Source organism: Maniola hyperantus, chromosome 4 (genome assembly GCF_902806685.2).
Source record: "Maniola hyperantus chromosome 4, iAphHyp1.2, whole genome shotgun sequence".
NCBI lineage: Eukaryota > Metazoa > Arthropoda > Insecta > Lepidoptera > Nymphalidae > Maniola > Maniola hyperantus.
Window position 1 is genome coordinate 7,704,695 of NC_048539.1, and position 13,919 is coordinate 7,718,613.

The 13,919-nt window shown below is 40.6% G+C and overlaps 1 protein-coding gene across 3 annotated transcripts in view; it reads left to right on the top strand.

The window, feature by feature from the left end:
- Nucleotides 1-13,455, top strand: part of LOC117997367 (probable multidrug resistance-associated protein lethal(2)03659) — a 65,350-nt gene extending 51,895 nt beyond the window's left edge. For all 3 annotated transcript variants that reach the window (XM_069498271.1, XM_034985635.2, XM_034985636.2), the window contains 16 exons: nucleotides 644-796; nucleotides 947-1,140; nucleotides 1,652-1,852; nucleotides 2,441-2,649; nucleotides 2,953-3,116; nucleotides 4,016-4,242; nucleotides 4,714-4,864; nucleotides 5,631-5,757; nucleotides 6,350-6,453; nucleotides 6,987-7,104; nucleotides 7,444-7,683; nucleotides 8,227-8,413; nucleotides 9,311-9,483; nucleotides 9,952-10,051; nucleotides 10,812-10,952; nucleotides 11,560-13,455. In XM_069498271.1, the coding sequence (XP_069354372.1) occupies nucleotides 644-796; nucleotides 947-1,140; nucleotides 1,652-1,852; nucleotides 2,441-2,649; nucleotides 2,953-3,116; nucleotides 4,016-4,242; nucleotides 4,714-4,864; nucleotides 5,631-5,757; nucleotides 6,350-6,453; nucleotides 6,987-7,104; nucleotides 7,444-7,683; nucleotides 8,227-8,413; nucleotides 9,311-9,483; nucleotides 9,952-10,051; nucleotides 10,812-10,952; nucleotides 11,560-11,604 (2,534 nt within the window). In that variant the 3' untranslated portion in view covers nucleotides 11,605-13,455. The remainder of the gene's footprint in view (nucleotides 1-643; nucleotides 797-946; nucleotides 1,141-1,651; nucleotides 1,853-2,440; nucleotides 2,650-2,952; nucleotides 3,117-4,015; nucleotides 4,243-4,713; nucleotides 4,865-5,630; nucleotides 5,758-6,349; nucleotides 6,454-6,986; nucleotides 7,105-7,443; nucleotides 7,684-8,226; nucleotides 8,414-9,310; nucleotides 9,484-9,951; nucleotides 10,052-10,811; nucleotides 10,953-11,559) is intronic.
- Nucleotides 13,456-13,919: the final 464 nt, after the last annotated feature.

A 13,919-nucleotide genomic window follows, 5' to 3' on the forward strand; every position in this document is an offset into this window, starting at 1 on the left:
ATTGAGATAAAAAATAAATTAGGCTGTTTATTCTATTATTTTTTGTTTTAAATGTAAAAGTAAGCCAGATATCGATTTATCACTCCATTATTTATGCCCAAAATTTTTATTAAAAAAAAAAAAAAGAATATTAGCCATGTTACATGACTAATATTCCCCTTTCCTCTCCAACTAAGCATCAGGCTTGTGCTAGGAGTAGGTACGACAATAGTGCAACGGGCGGGGTTTGAACCGTCGACCTTTCGGTTTTCAGTCCACTCCTTTACCCGTTGAGCTATTGAGGCTCTATGCCCAAAAATAATAAATATAGTTAAACTAAAACTATATTTATTTAGAAAGGATCATTTGAAACAACTAAATTTTATAGACCAAGTGAGGCAACTTCAATTTTTAAAAAATTGATGCACCTATTATAGAACGCGACAGGTATGACCTGAGGTCACGCTAACCCGGTGCGTACGAGCGCTGGTGACGTGCGGGTGTGCGAGGCGACCCTCCGCCTAATACCCTGATTGCCATCTCAACTTGTTGCGGACTATACATTACATTACTTTTTCAAACACATTACAGACATTAATTTTTATGTGTAAGAATATTTTAATGACATACAAAAGTGATGTACCTATGCACTATTTGGTTGTAGGAAGCGTTCGACAAAACATTCTTTTCGGACAAGCGATGGATCGGCCAAGATACAACGCAGTGGTACGAAGATGTGCTCTCGACCGGGATTTTACTTTACTGCCTCACGGGGACAAGACGGTCGTCGGCGAGCGGGGAGTCAGTCTTAGTGGAGGTTCGTCATTTTACATATTTATTAGTTTATTTTAACAGTGATTATTTTAAAGTTATTGTTAGTGGAGGTTCTTCGTACAGTAGCCAGCAAGAAATATTGTACCAGGGATACAGGACCTAATTTTTTCAATTTGCGTTCATTTACTTAAAGGTCAACGCGCACGCATATCCCTAGCGCGAGCGGTTTACAAACGCGCGGACATCTATCTGCTGGACGATCCGTTATCAGCGGTAGATGCGCACGTGGGCCGGCACCTGTTCGAGTCGTGTGTGGTCGGCTACTTGAGGAACACCACGCGAGTGCTGGTCACTCACCAGCTGCAGTTCCTGAGGGATGTCGAGCAGGTCCGTATCTTGCATATTTGGTAATATCGAGCAGTTCAGCAGTCTCTGATGACCCGTTATCAGCCGTAGACGCTTACGTCGGCCGGCACCTGTTCGAGTTCTGTGTGGTCAGCTACTTGCGCAATACCACGAGAGTGCTGGTCACTCACCAGCTGCAGTTCTTGAGGGATGTCGAGCAGGTCCGTATCTTGCATATTTGGTAATATCGAGCAGTTCAGCAATCTTGGAAGACTCGTTATCAGGGTAGACACAGCAACAGTCTCGGACTCACGGAGTCTCGGTGTTTCGCTCAGCCGAAAAGTTATTTGCCCTCGTGCCTTTGAATTCCTCGCTACGCTCAGGATTCTACTTATCAACCTACGAATCCTTCGCTTGCTCAATTCAATACAATCACTCGCGCCAAAATAACAACTTTGGATTCTTGCATAACAAATTAATATTCTTGCATTTCTCACCTGAAGAGCTTCTGCTGATCAGTAATGAAAAATAACACATTTTATTCTTATCCTAGATAATCATATTAAAGAACGGGTCAATAGCAGCCGCAGGTGACTTTGAAACCCTCAGCGCGTCAGGTTTGGACTTCGCCACTTTGCTGGCAAGGGACGAAGCTGAGGAAGATAAACCAGCTACTGAGGATAAGTCCAACTTGGATAACGAGGAATCCGTACTACAAGGAAGCTTCCGGAAGAGGCAAATGAGCATACATTCGGTAAGTTTGAATTTTATATGCTTATACCATTTCGTTTTTTTTTACTTTTTTGTATGTTTATTTGGGTTGCGTACCTCATTCTGTATGAAGACTTATTTGACATACCAGCATATTTTTTACTTTAATTTTAAGGTAAACATCTGGTTAGTGATTAAGGTTTTAAAAAACGTTCATGTATTCTTGCCATAATAATGCGGTTGGTACTGGGATCCTTCCGCATAATTATGTACAACTCGACTAAGAGAACGAGATATTGACTCTTAGGTTTTAAAATATTTTTAGATACGAGCGGATACCCGGCATGTGATAATACTACGCTAAAAAAACAACAACTCTGAAACTATATTTTCATTATTGCCTTTCTAATGAAACCAGTTCAAAGTCTATAGCGGACACAGGTAGAAACATTTGCTGTGTTTTATATATTAGGAAGATTTGTGATAATAACGATCGACGGCTCAGAGGCAACAAAGTGGTAAAATTCGAACCTCCAAAGTCAACCAATTCAATTATGGTATGCGGTGTCACAATTAGTTCCTCCGAGACCGTTCAGGTGACACTAACTGTAGCTTCATCCATTCTGTGTAGGTAAGTTCAGTGGACAACCTGACAGCAACAGCGCCCCCCGAGGGCGGGCGGGAGGAGGCGGAGATGCGCTCAGCGGGTGCGGTATCGGGCAAAGTGTACGGCGCATACTTGGGAGCGAGTGGTCATCCCCTGCTCGTCACGTTGATGGTATTGGTTGCCGTGCTCGCGCAGTTGCTAGGATCGGGCTCTGATTGGTGGACTAGCTTTTGGTGAGATCTTTTAAAATAACCAGTTAGCTATTTTAGCATTTAAATTATTTGGCCACGCGTCAAAAGAGCCTTGTCGCACTACATTTCATACAAGCTCCCTTCCTAAGCAAGCGTTTTGACGTTTGATAAAAAGTTGCTGATTTGACTAGTTGGCATTATCACTATTGTAAATAAACCGTCTAACACTCTTTTTTTTTATTCCGATTCAAATTAACCCTTGACTGCGACCTCAACTGGAGGTAAAGAAACTGGACTCTCTGAAATCTCTTTTAGTTCAAAGCATTTTAATATTTTCATTGATAGGGTCAACCAGGAGGAGGATCATCCACGCTCATCAATGATCAGTTTGGACAGACAGAATTTATCAGACCCCCTTATGTATTCGGGTAACCTAACAGGGGCTCTTCTAGAAGACGCACATTTCAAATCTGGGATATCTAGATACCAGTGCATCTACATTTACACTGGTAAGTATTTCTGATATACTATAGGTACGATTTTTTGAATAAAGAATTAGTTAACTCATGTGTTTTAATATAATAAACGCCGCGGTTATTTTTTTGTTAAATTAGCAATAGTTTACTCTATTACAGAGTTTTCAAGGTATACAAAGTGCATAAGTGGTTGTATAAGTGCATACATTTTGATAATTCACTCACATATTTGCTCTATGTGTCAACTATCATGTCAAAAGTACGATTTTAGTCCGTAATCGAGTAAAACCCTTGGTAAACCGTACTTTCGACATGACATTTGACACAGTGCAAATATGGTAAGTGCTTTCTCAAAACTTATGCATATAAAATGTGTTAGTCTTAGTGGCATGAAATACTTGAGAGGAAGGAACTGAACTTTATGTAAAGAAACAGGTTCTATTCAGAGGTAGCTAGGATCTGGGAGAAAACGTCCCACAGAATCACGGAAAGAACGGTTGTTAGCTCGTGTCCGCGCAAGCTAATATAGTGCATTTGAGGTGGTGCACGAAGTCCTCCACGGCTGGGGACCGGGTGTCCCTATGGATAACATCGTTGCGTACATATTTTTGAGCTCCTATTAGGCGCAGGAATTTTTCTGGATCTGGAATCGCTTCTAAAATAGGCGCATTTAAATTAATCAGTCGGGATCGAATTCGTCAACCGATGTTTAACAATTCAATGCAAGTTATGTCTGTGGTAAGGTATTCATCAACCTATGTTTAAAGCTGGAGACTGACTTGTATCTTTTATTTGTATTATACCATTGGCGCTCGCCGCGAATGATACATTACAAAGTAACGTTACAAGTCATTTTCCAGATTAACAGTTTAATGCACGTTAAACATTGGTTCGGCCACCGACCTATAAATGCGCTTTATTTCATGAAACAGGCATGGTGGTGGCGCTGGTGGTGGTGTCGCTGCTGCGCTCGTTCATGTTCTTCTCGATGGCGATGCGCGCGTCCACGCGCCTGCACAACAACATGTTCTCGGCCATCACGCGCGCGCCCATGCGTTTCTTCCACACCAACCCGTCCGGCAGGATCTTGAACAGGTTCTCTAAAGACATGGGCGCTGTTGATGAAGTGTTGCCGTCCGCTTTACTGGATGTATTACAGGTTAGTCTTTTAAGGTTTCCATATGTAAACGGCGCGGCACCCTGTTACTAAACCTTGGCTGTCGGTCCGACCGTCTGTTTATCAGACTGTCAGTCTCATGAACCATAATAGGTAGTTGAAATTTTCACAGAGCGTGTATTTCTATTGCCGCTATAACAACAAGAATAAAAATTTCTAAACGGTCGCCATATAAATTAAAAAAATATATAATCTTGTACGATGACATGGATTTTACGGATATTAATAAAATCAATAATATATTCGTAATCGTCAATAAGTTACTTAGCGACGTTGTAAATGTTGCTAAGTATAATCTATGGACAGATTATAGACAGTATTGATTATTAATTTTGGCCATAAAGTTTGTATTGATCGTAATCGTAATGCCATCCATTATTTTGTTGAATTCGCTGTTCACAGCCAATCAAGGGGCAGAATTTCGGAGGGTCTTAAAATGTGTGTATATTCCAGATTGGGCTATCACTAATTGGTATAGTGGTAGTGGTGGCGGTGGTGAACTACTGGCTGCTGGTGCCGACCGTGGCCATCGGGCTGGTGTTCTACGGGCTGCGGATATTCTACCTGGCGTCCAGCCGCAGCATCAAGCGCCTCGAGGGTGTGAGTGAGTCATCTCTGAGGCGGACTGCCTTTTAGTGCCCCTTGCTGTTATAGGCCTACTGTTTCACTGAGGCGGCTCCTGGGATAGCTTTGTGATGTTAGATCATCATCATCGTCAACGGATAGAATCGTAATGCTCTCTGCAGAAAAGGATAGCACTAGATACAGACCTGTGAATTTTAGTCACAATGTCGCGAACCTGCTTGCGAGCCAACGTCAACAAGCTCATGATTTTAAGCTTATTTCGTGGTTTAACGACATATTTTAATGTAGATAACGGGTACATACCACGATTAATTTGGCGTTTTTTATTTGTCGATATTTCAACCCGTTTCAATTGCACGGGTCATGGTCACGACGGGACTTTGCCGGCCAGCTCGTGAAGGTCCAGCGAAAAGAACAAAAAAGAGGGTAGTCGCTATTGCCCTTGACAGCTCGAACTTCATCTCTCGCAGCACCGCAGTCCCGTCGTGACCACGACCCGTAATTGGGTTGAAATATCGATAAATAAAAAACGCCAAATTAATCGTGGTATGTACCCGTTATCTACATTAAAATATGTCAACAAGCTCTTAGCTAACTACCTACTAAACCTAAAGGCGCGTAAACGCCGCGCCATTATCCAAGTAGTATTTACCACTACGCGCATGAGTGTCGCGCACACAAGAGTATTAATTTGTCTTGCACTTTTTTTAAATAGGAATGTATGAGCTTTGTCTATGTAGAGTTTTATAATATATTTGATTTGTTTGGCCTTCTTTGTTTGCCAGCACGTAGTCCTGTATTCTCCCATCTCAACGCGTCTCTGCAAGGAATCACCACAATACGCGCTTTCGGCGCTCAGGAGGCTCTTATAAGGGAATTCGATAACCATCAGGATCTACACAGCTCTGCTTGGTGAGTCACTGTTCCCTTCCCTTCACTGTTCACATTTAGCTGATCACAATTACAACCGCAATCTATAATATGAAAGGAAAAGTTGACTGACTGACTGATCTATCAACGCACAGCTCAAACTACTGGACGGATCGGGCTAAAATTTGGCATGCAGATAGCTATTATGACGTAGACATCCGCTACGGAAGGATTTTTGAAATTTCAACCCTAAAGGGGTAAAATAGGGGTTTTAAATTTGTGTAGTCCACACGGACGCGGGAATAAGCTAGCCGATATAAAAGGAAAAGTTGACTGACTGACTGATTGACTGACTGACTGACTGATCAACGCAAAGCTTTTTTGCTTTCACCACTAAATAAGAAATATGGCTGACTTCGATTCAAATAGCCGTTTATATAGCATTCCCTTAACTCAACTTAAATCGGTACCTAGTGAAACAACTACTGGAGAATTAATCTTAGAACAACAGTGCTTACGTCCTTGTATTAAAAATGCATTGCCATCGGCTACAGAGTACAGCTCTCCTAGAATCTGCGATAAACTATTTACGAGTGATTTTTGTGATAATTTAGTTTTATACATATTCTTCCAGGTACTTGTTCATAGCAAGCTCCCGCGCTTTCGGGTTTTGGTTGGACCTGGTGTGTGTTGTGTACATCGCTGTGGTGACACTCAGCTTCCTCGTATTTGGGAATGGTACGATTCAAAAATATTTGAAAACAAAAATGCTTTTTAAATTATTTGAGCTGTATTTGCACTTTCAAGATCGTTATTTGTGACGTTGATTTAAATCTTATTTGTTTTTAAGGGTGGTGATACACATGCCTTTAGCTCGCGCAAAAGGATGCTGGGCAGTGCAAAATACTAGCATGTGTACTGTGGTTTTGCTTATAGCTGGTATACTAGTACTTAGCATGCTAGGAGAGTAGTAGTAGGGAGGGAGACTCCCTTCACTTCACAAAGCATTTCTCGAAACTGGCATGTATACCGTTTTGATAAGGTATGGCAGCTTGTCAATATCTGGGTGCCATTTACAGGCATGTGTATCATCACCTTAGTGCTATAGCATAAGGATTTTAAGGCTGGATAAACGGAATATTCCGTAAAAATCAAACGATCTTTAATCAATCTCGTCTGGTCGCGAAAGCAGCAAAAAAGATCTGAGGTACTCTCCAGCAATTTGTCAAGTCGCGCCTGAAGGAGTTTTACATCAAAAATAATATTTTCAGAGGAGTACGGCGGTAACGTGGGCCTGGCCATCACACAGGCGATGGGGCTGACCGGCATGTTCCAGTGGGGCATGCGCCAGTCCACCGAGCTCGAGAACCAGATGACGAGTGTTGAGAGGTGTGTACAGTGTACACCATAACTATAATCGTATCTACTCGTAACTTCGCGTGAATTTAGCTTTTGAAAAATCAGTCGGAACTCTGATTTTCCCGGAACAAATTAGCCGATGTCACTTAAAAAATATATATGTTGACCCATTGCTCAGTCTGATCGGTCTAACCAACCAACAAACACTTTCGAATTTATAAGAGTAGTACTTTATAAAAGTGGTTTGTCTGTCAGTCTGTTCATTACCTGTGAGTACCTCGCATACCGTTCATCCGATCAGGCCATATAGTCATTTTCAAGCAGATCTGTTCATGAAACAGTTGCATTGAATTGTCTGTTTTTTTACAGAATACAAGAATATTCGAACATAGAATCCGAGCCACCTCTAGAATCGGAGCCCAAGAAGAAACCGCCTCCCTCTTGGCCAGAATCCGGCAAACTCGAGTTCAAGCACGTGTTCCTGTACTACGCGCTGGGGGAACCGCCCGTGCTCAAAGACCTCACTCTGGAGGTCTTGCCCAAAGAGAAAGTCGGAATAGTAGGAAGGACCGGCGCTGGAAAATCGTCGCTAATAAATGCCCTATTCAGGTAAGATGCCTCTGCATCGAATATCTGTTTGCATTGGTCTGTTAAAAATAATCCTTTGAAAAAAGTAAGGAAAAAAGATTGAGATATTACAATTTTTCTGCATACCCATTTTACAAGGATTTGACTAACAGTTGTACCTTTACCGTAATACCTTTCAGGGCTGCATTTTTTATAGGTATAAATTTTGGTCACAGTCCTTTTAGGAGCAGACCAGACAATTTTAAGATTATGTATGTGGTAAATAAGAAATAAGGTAAACTATTTGCTAAGGTGACATGTACCCGGCTTTGCATGCACCTTCAATTAAATAATTTAGAGCCTCATAAGCTCAACGGCACAGTGGACTGAAATTCGAAGGGAAAAGGGAATGGTGGCTGCACAGGGCTTGAAGCATGGTAGGCATTATTATTTACTGGCAGATCATAATGAAAAATAACCATTGAGCTGTTCCATGATGTAAGTCGAAGGAAACAGCTCAATTGACTCAATGGTCATAATCCAAATGCCATATAACTTCAACTGAAAGCGCAAATTTGTTGTTAGGCTAGCCACAATTGAGGGTGAAATCATAATCGATGGTCGTGAAACGTCCACGCTCGGTCTTCACGAGCTGCGCAGCCAGGTGTCCATCATCCCTCAGGAGCCGGTGCTGTTCTCGGGCACCATGCGCCACAACCTCGACCCCTTTGACGAGTACCCCGACCAGGTGCTCTGGAGGGCGCTCGAAGAGGTAACTTACCATTAACTTAGCACACATCAATTCATAAACAGCAGTATTCTTTGTACGAAACTTCCTACTGCAGTCTGCAACGCACATTTGTCAGCATTAAGACATTGGGGCCAATTCTCTTGTACACAATCTCTAAACTAAACTAAATTAACAGGTCTAAATTTAGTGCTAACCTTTTCCGCAAGCAACATTATGAAAGGGATAGCAATAGATTTAGACGTGCCATTTTAGTTTAGTTTAGAGATTGTGTACAGCGGAATTAGCCACATTGATTTATTAATTTTGATCTAAGAGAATCTATATTTTAATTCCATTGCGTTATTGTAACAATGTTATTAACTGCGTTATGAGGGTTAGGGCGTTTGTGCACTCATCCGTATTCGGTTCGTATTCGTGTTTTTTGTAGGCAAAAAAACGGATCGCCGTGTTTAAGCATAAAAACACGTATACGAACCGAATACGGATGAGTGCACAAACTCCCTTACTTTGACTCAGACCGCGCGTAAGCAGGTAAGTAAGTAAACTGCTACTTGTCGCTGTCGATATTTCGCAAGTCGATGGCACATTCTATTACTACTCGTTTGTGATGGGATGCCGATAACGATGAAGATAATAAATATAATAAAATAAGGATAAGGGAATAAAGGTACAAGTCCGAAATGGGCTACAGACCGCAAACTGCAAGCGACACCACTGGTTCCTATGAATCTGTATGCAATTTACGGCCGCGGTTGCAGGCCGCAGTGTTGCCCCGCTCGGAATCAATTTCATACAGATTCATAGAAACCAAGTGGTGTCACTTGCAGTTTGTGGGCTGCAGCCCATCTCGGACTTGTACCTTAGGAGACATGTGTAATTTGAACGAAGTTGTTAAAGGGTGATCCCTTATTGTAATAGGTGGAGTTAAAAGAAGCAGTGATGGAGCTGCCCGCGGGTCTCAGTTCGCGGATGTCGGAGGGCGGGGGGAACTTCTCCGTGGGTCAGCGGCAGCTGGTGTGCCTCGCGCGGGCCATCGTTCGCCGCAACCGCCTGCTGGTGTTGGACGAGGCCACCGCTAACGTGGATCCACAGTACGTATCATCATGATCAACCCATCACCAGCCCACTACTGAGCACAGATCTCTCAGAATGAGACGGTTTTAGGTCATAGTTCGCCACGCTAGCCAAGTTTGACACATTTGAAAACACTTTGCCGAAGTCAGGCATGCAGGTTTCCTGCAAGCAAGTGATATTTAGTTTTCAAACGCACATAACATACCCGGGATAGTGTGCTATCCCGGGTATGCATCCGGGTATACCCCACAAATAGGAGGTCGACATTTTAACCTCTAGGCTACCGCCGCTCTTGACCTGCTATTTATCAGGCCAGCCTCACTTGGTTACGTGGCCTGAGATGCTCGACCGATCAGACAAAAGTTTATGCGATAGAAAGAGAGGCGTTTGTAAAACTTGTGTTGCAGTGCTGTACAAGCTAAATTGCACTTTATTGCGTCATAACGAGATTCGCTAAAAAGATAATGCTTTTATTTTCTTTGCAGAACTGATGCCTTGATCCAAACTACGATACGAAATAAGTTTGCCGATTGCACCGTACTTACTATTGCACATAGACTGCATACTGTTATGGATTCTGATAAGGTAACGATTCTTTGGCCGGATTCCTATTGAATCTGACTGACATAAAAATTCCTTTTATTCCATTACAAGTCAGCCCATGACTGCGATCTCACCTGGTGGTAAGTGGTGATGCAGTGCGGGCTAACTTGGAAAGGATATGGCAATTTTTATTAAACACATACCCTTCATAGGTTTTTACACGGCCGCCATCGCACCGGAACGCTAAATTGCTTGGCGGAATGGCTTTGCCTTTAGGCTGGTAAATAGCCACGACCACAGTCACCCACCAGATCAGACCAGATACAATTTATCCTAATAATATTATAAACTAGATGATGCCGGCGACTTCGTCCGCGTGGATTTAGGTTTTTTGAAATCCCGTGGGAACTCTTTAATTTTCCAGGATAAAAAGCCTATGTCCTTCCGCGGGATGTAAGCTAACTCTGTACCAAATTTCGTCAAAATCGGTTGAACGGTTGAGCCGTGAAAAGCTAGCCGACAGAAAAAACAGACACACTTTCGCATTTATAATATTAGATATTTGGATGTTTGTTACTCAATCACGCGTTTTTTTAGGAAAACGTAAATCCACGCGGACGAAGTCACGGGCATCAGCTAGTAAACAATAAGTTCCCAAATTGGTCCTGTCAGAAATCGAAGCCCTTACTTATAAGACCACAGCGCTTATCACTGCGCCATGGAGGTCGTTGTATTTCGATGTCCTCTATGGCGCAGTGACAAGCGCTTGGATAACCTAAACAACTGTTGTGAATTGTCATAGGTTTTGGTAATGGATGCTGGTCAAATGGTGGAGTTCGACCATCCACACATACTGCTGAAGAAGGAGGGAGGTTTTCTGCGCAGTATGGTGGACCAAACCGGTCGCGCCATGGCGGAAACCTTGGCTAGAGTAGCCATGCAGGTGAGAAGAATTTTTTTAAACATTCTTTCATGTTTCATTGTTTTATATTCTGTATATTTGTGATATGATTTATTTAGGCGCCATTTACACGGACGAGAGTATCGCGGCGATAGTCTCGCCGTGCCACAAATTCGTTACAACTCTTTGACCCATTACGCATGATCGACTAATCACCCGGCAACTAGTCGACCATGCGTAAGGCTAATTATAGACCAATCTCCACAGGGAGATACTATCATCGACGATAGTTTGTCGGACTCGTTGTGTGATTCCGTCACCCGTGGAAATGGCGCCTTAGTGGGAGGACGGGCGGAGGGAGCATATGTCGCAAATTCGCAAACTGCACGTTGTGTTATACACATTTGTCTATTTTGGCGGATTATAGCGAAGATTGTGGTTCCTTGTATATCATTGACTTCCGCAAAGCAACGCCTGCTTGCAAAAACTGAAACAAATGAACGCGGCGTAATAAAAAAAAGCCGTATTTTTTTAGCCGTATTTAAAATATTTTTTTTAAATATAATTTAAAAAAAAAAATCCAAAACCAATTGGTACTACTCGAACATCGTGTCTGTGATGCGTGATACATATTTTTTCATTTTTTCAGGCATATAACAAGAAGTACTCTAAAGAAGTTGAAGGAACCGACTGAGGCTTTATTTGTTGGAGAAGATCTGATATCGGATCTGTAGTCACTAAATTATCGAATATCAAGTGATCTGAGACGTAGTCTATGAGATTATAGTCTCAAAGAATCGAATACTATATTTATATTTCACACTACTTTTAAAAGTTCATCCAAAAAGTGAATTTACCTTATAGACTGCAAGTAATTTATTATTAATAATAAACCTAAGTGGCGTTACATTTAATACAAGCTGAGTTTTACGGTTCCAGGTAAAATAAATTTGTTTCTGAGACAGTATGACATAATTTAAACAATAACGAGACTTATCCGTTTCTTTCCAAGCTACGGAACCGTCCGTGAGCGGGTCTGACTCGCACTTGGCCGGGTTTTTTTAATTTGATTAAATGTCCTAAATTATGATAACGATTAGAGCTTAACATTACATTAATTGGTTAAGAATAGTTGTTTGTGTGACTATACAAAGATAAATGTGAATTATACAAAGGAAATTAATGTTGTATTGATAATGTAATTATTATTAGTTGATAAATTATTATTATTTTTACAGGATAACGTTTGTGCCCTTGAACACAATTGCTATGATTTTGAGGCTCTGTACTGCTCAAAAATAAAAGAAAATTGTTCCTAAATATAAACAAATATACAAAAATTCTAAATGAAGGCTGATTTGGCGGTACCGAAAGCTTAAATTTAATCTGAATAGGAATAAAATGAATCTTGCTAGTACTTTCGTATCTACATACTTCTTTTTGACAATGTTCAGAATAGATTTTGATATTTTTTACTTAAAACAACCGCGAAGATTAGTTGGTGGAAGAAATTTTAGGATGAGCTCTGAGCGAACTTAAAACACACACAAGACAACATTGCTACTGATTCTGAGCACACCTAAATTTTAGAGCATTCGCATCTTCTTTTTACTAATGTAATATGAAAAGGACAGACACAGTTTGACAGTTTTAAATTTAATTTAGAGCCGTCAAACCGCGTGACTAGATGCCAGTCGCGAGCCTATTGTTTAAATTTGTAGCGTGCACTAAAATTTACAGTCTTTAAATGTAAAATTCATATTCCGTCCCTTTTTAACAATATTAAAAAGAAAAAGATGCAGATAGTCTAAATTTAGTTTAGAGAAAGACAAGAGAATCGCCGCCAATATAGGTATTATCTCTGAAGTCTGAGGAAAGTCAAAGTACGCTCTATAAATCTCAGCCTACGACACCCTTGAATATTTATCTAACCTAGGCTTTATACTTACTTGGGACCAGTGACGTTTTCTCTCCAATGTGACGTGGGTATATAATACGTTTTACGAGCGCCAAGTAAGCATTCATTTTTAATCTTAAAGGTGCTAGTACTTAGTACGTAATTTTAAGTAGATACATTCAATTTAATTTGATAATGTGGCTAATTCCTTTGTACACAATCTCTAGACTAAACTAAAATATCACGTCTAAATCTATTGCTATCCCTTTCATAATGTTGCTTGCGGAAAAGGAAAGCACTAGATTTTTAGACCTGTTAATTTAGTTTAGTTTAGAGATTGTGTACTAGAGAATCGGCCCCAATACTTAATTATTTTCAATTTAACACTCAATTATGATTATTTTTATTTTTTACTTATATATCTGTACTTAGTAATTAATGCTAAATTTTTTGTGATCTTTTTGGTTACCTATATAAATAAGTGAATTTGTAAAACTTTACATTGTTGGTAAAGTTATTGAATGATGATTCCCAATGTTATTGAGGCATTGTGATAGTGAATTTGATTTACTTAGTGCCTGAATGCTTAATTAGTGAGAATATGTTAATTACTACAAATAAATATGAAATACAATTTTTATATTTGCACGGCGATGGTTTTATTTTTCCTTTACATTTGCGTAAATTACCCAGAAATATTAGATTGGAAAATTCTGATGTGTGCTGGAAGGCATTTAAGATATAAAAAGAGAACCTGATTGAGGGTAAGATCTATATAGCGCACTCTGACTTAGCTCAGACTTAAGACAGAGTTAAAACGAGACAGCTATATCTCTGTCTCACATAAATCTGTCTCGTTTTAACTTAATCTTAAGTCTGAGCAAAGTCAAAGTGCGCTTTAAAGATCTCAGCCTGAGACAAGGTCGCGGGCGTACATCTACTTATCTAAAACCATACACCACGTATAATGTTTCCGAATTGAATTTCGAATGTTTTTTGAAAACTATGTTTGTGATTGGTTGATGACTCTAAATGGTTAACGTCCATTGAGATTTTCGCTCGATTTTCGATAAAATAGAGACCCCTATCCTATACTTACTAACTTCTTTCCG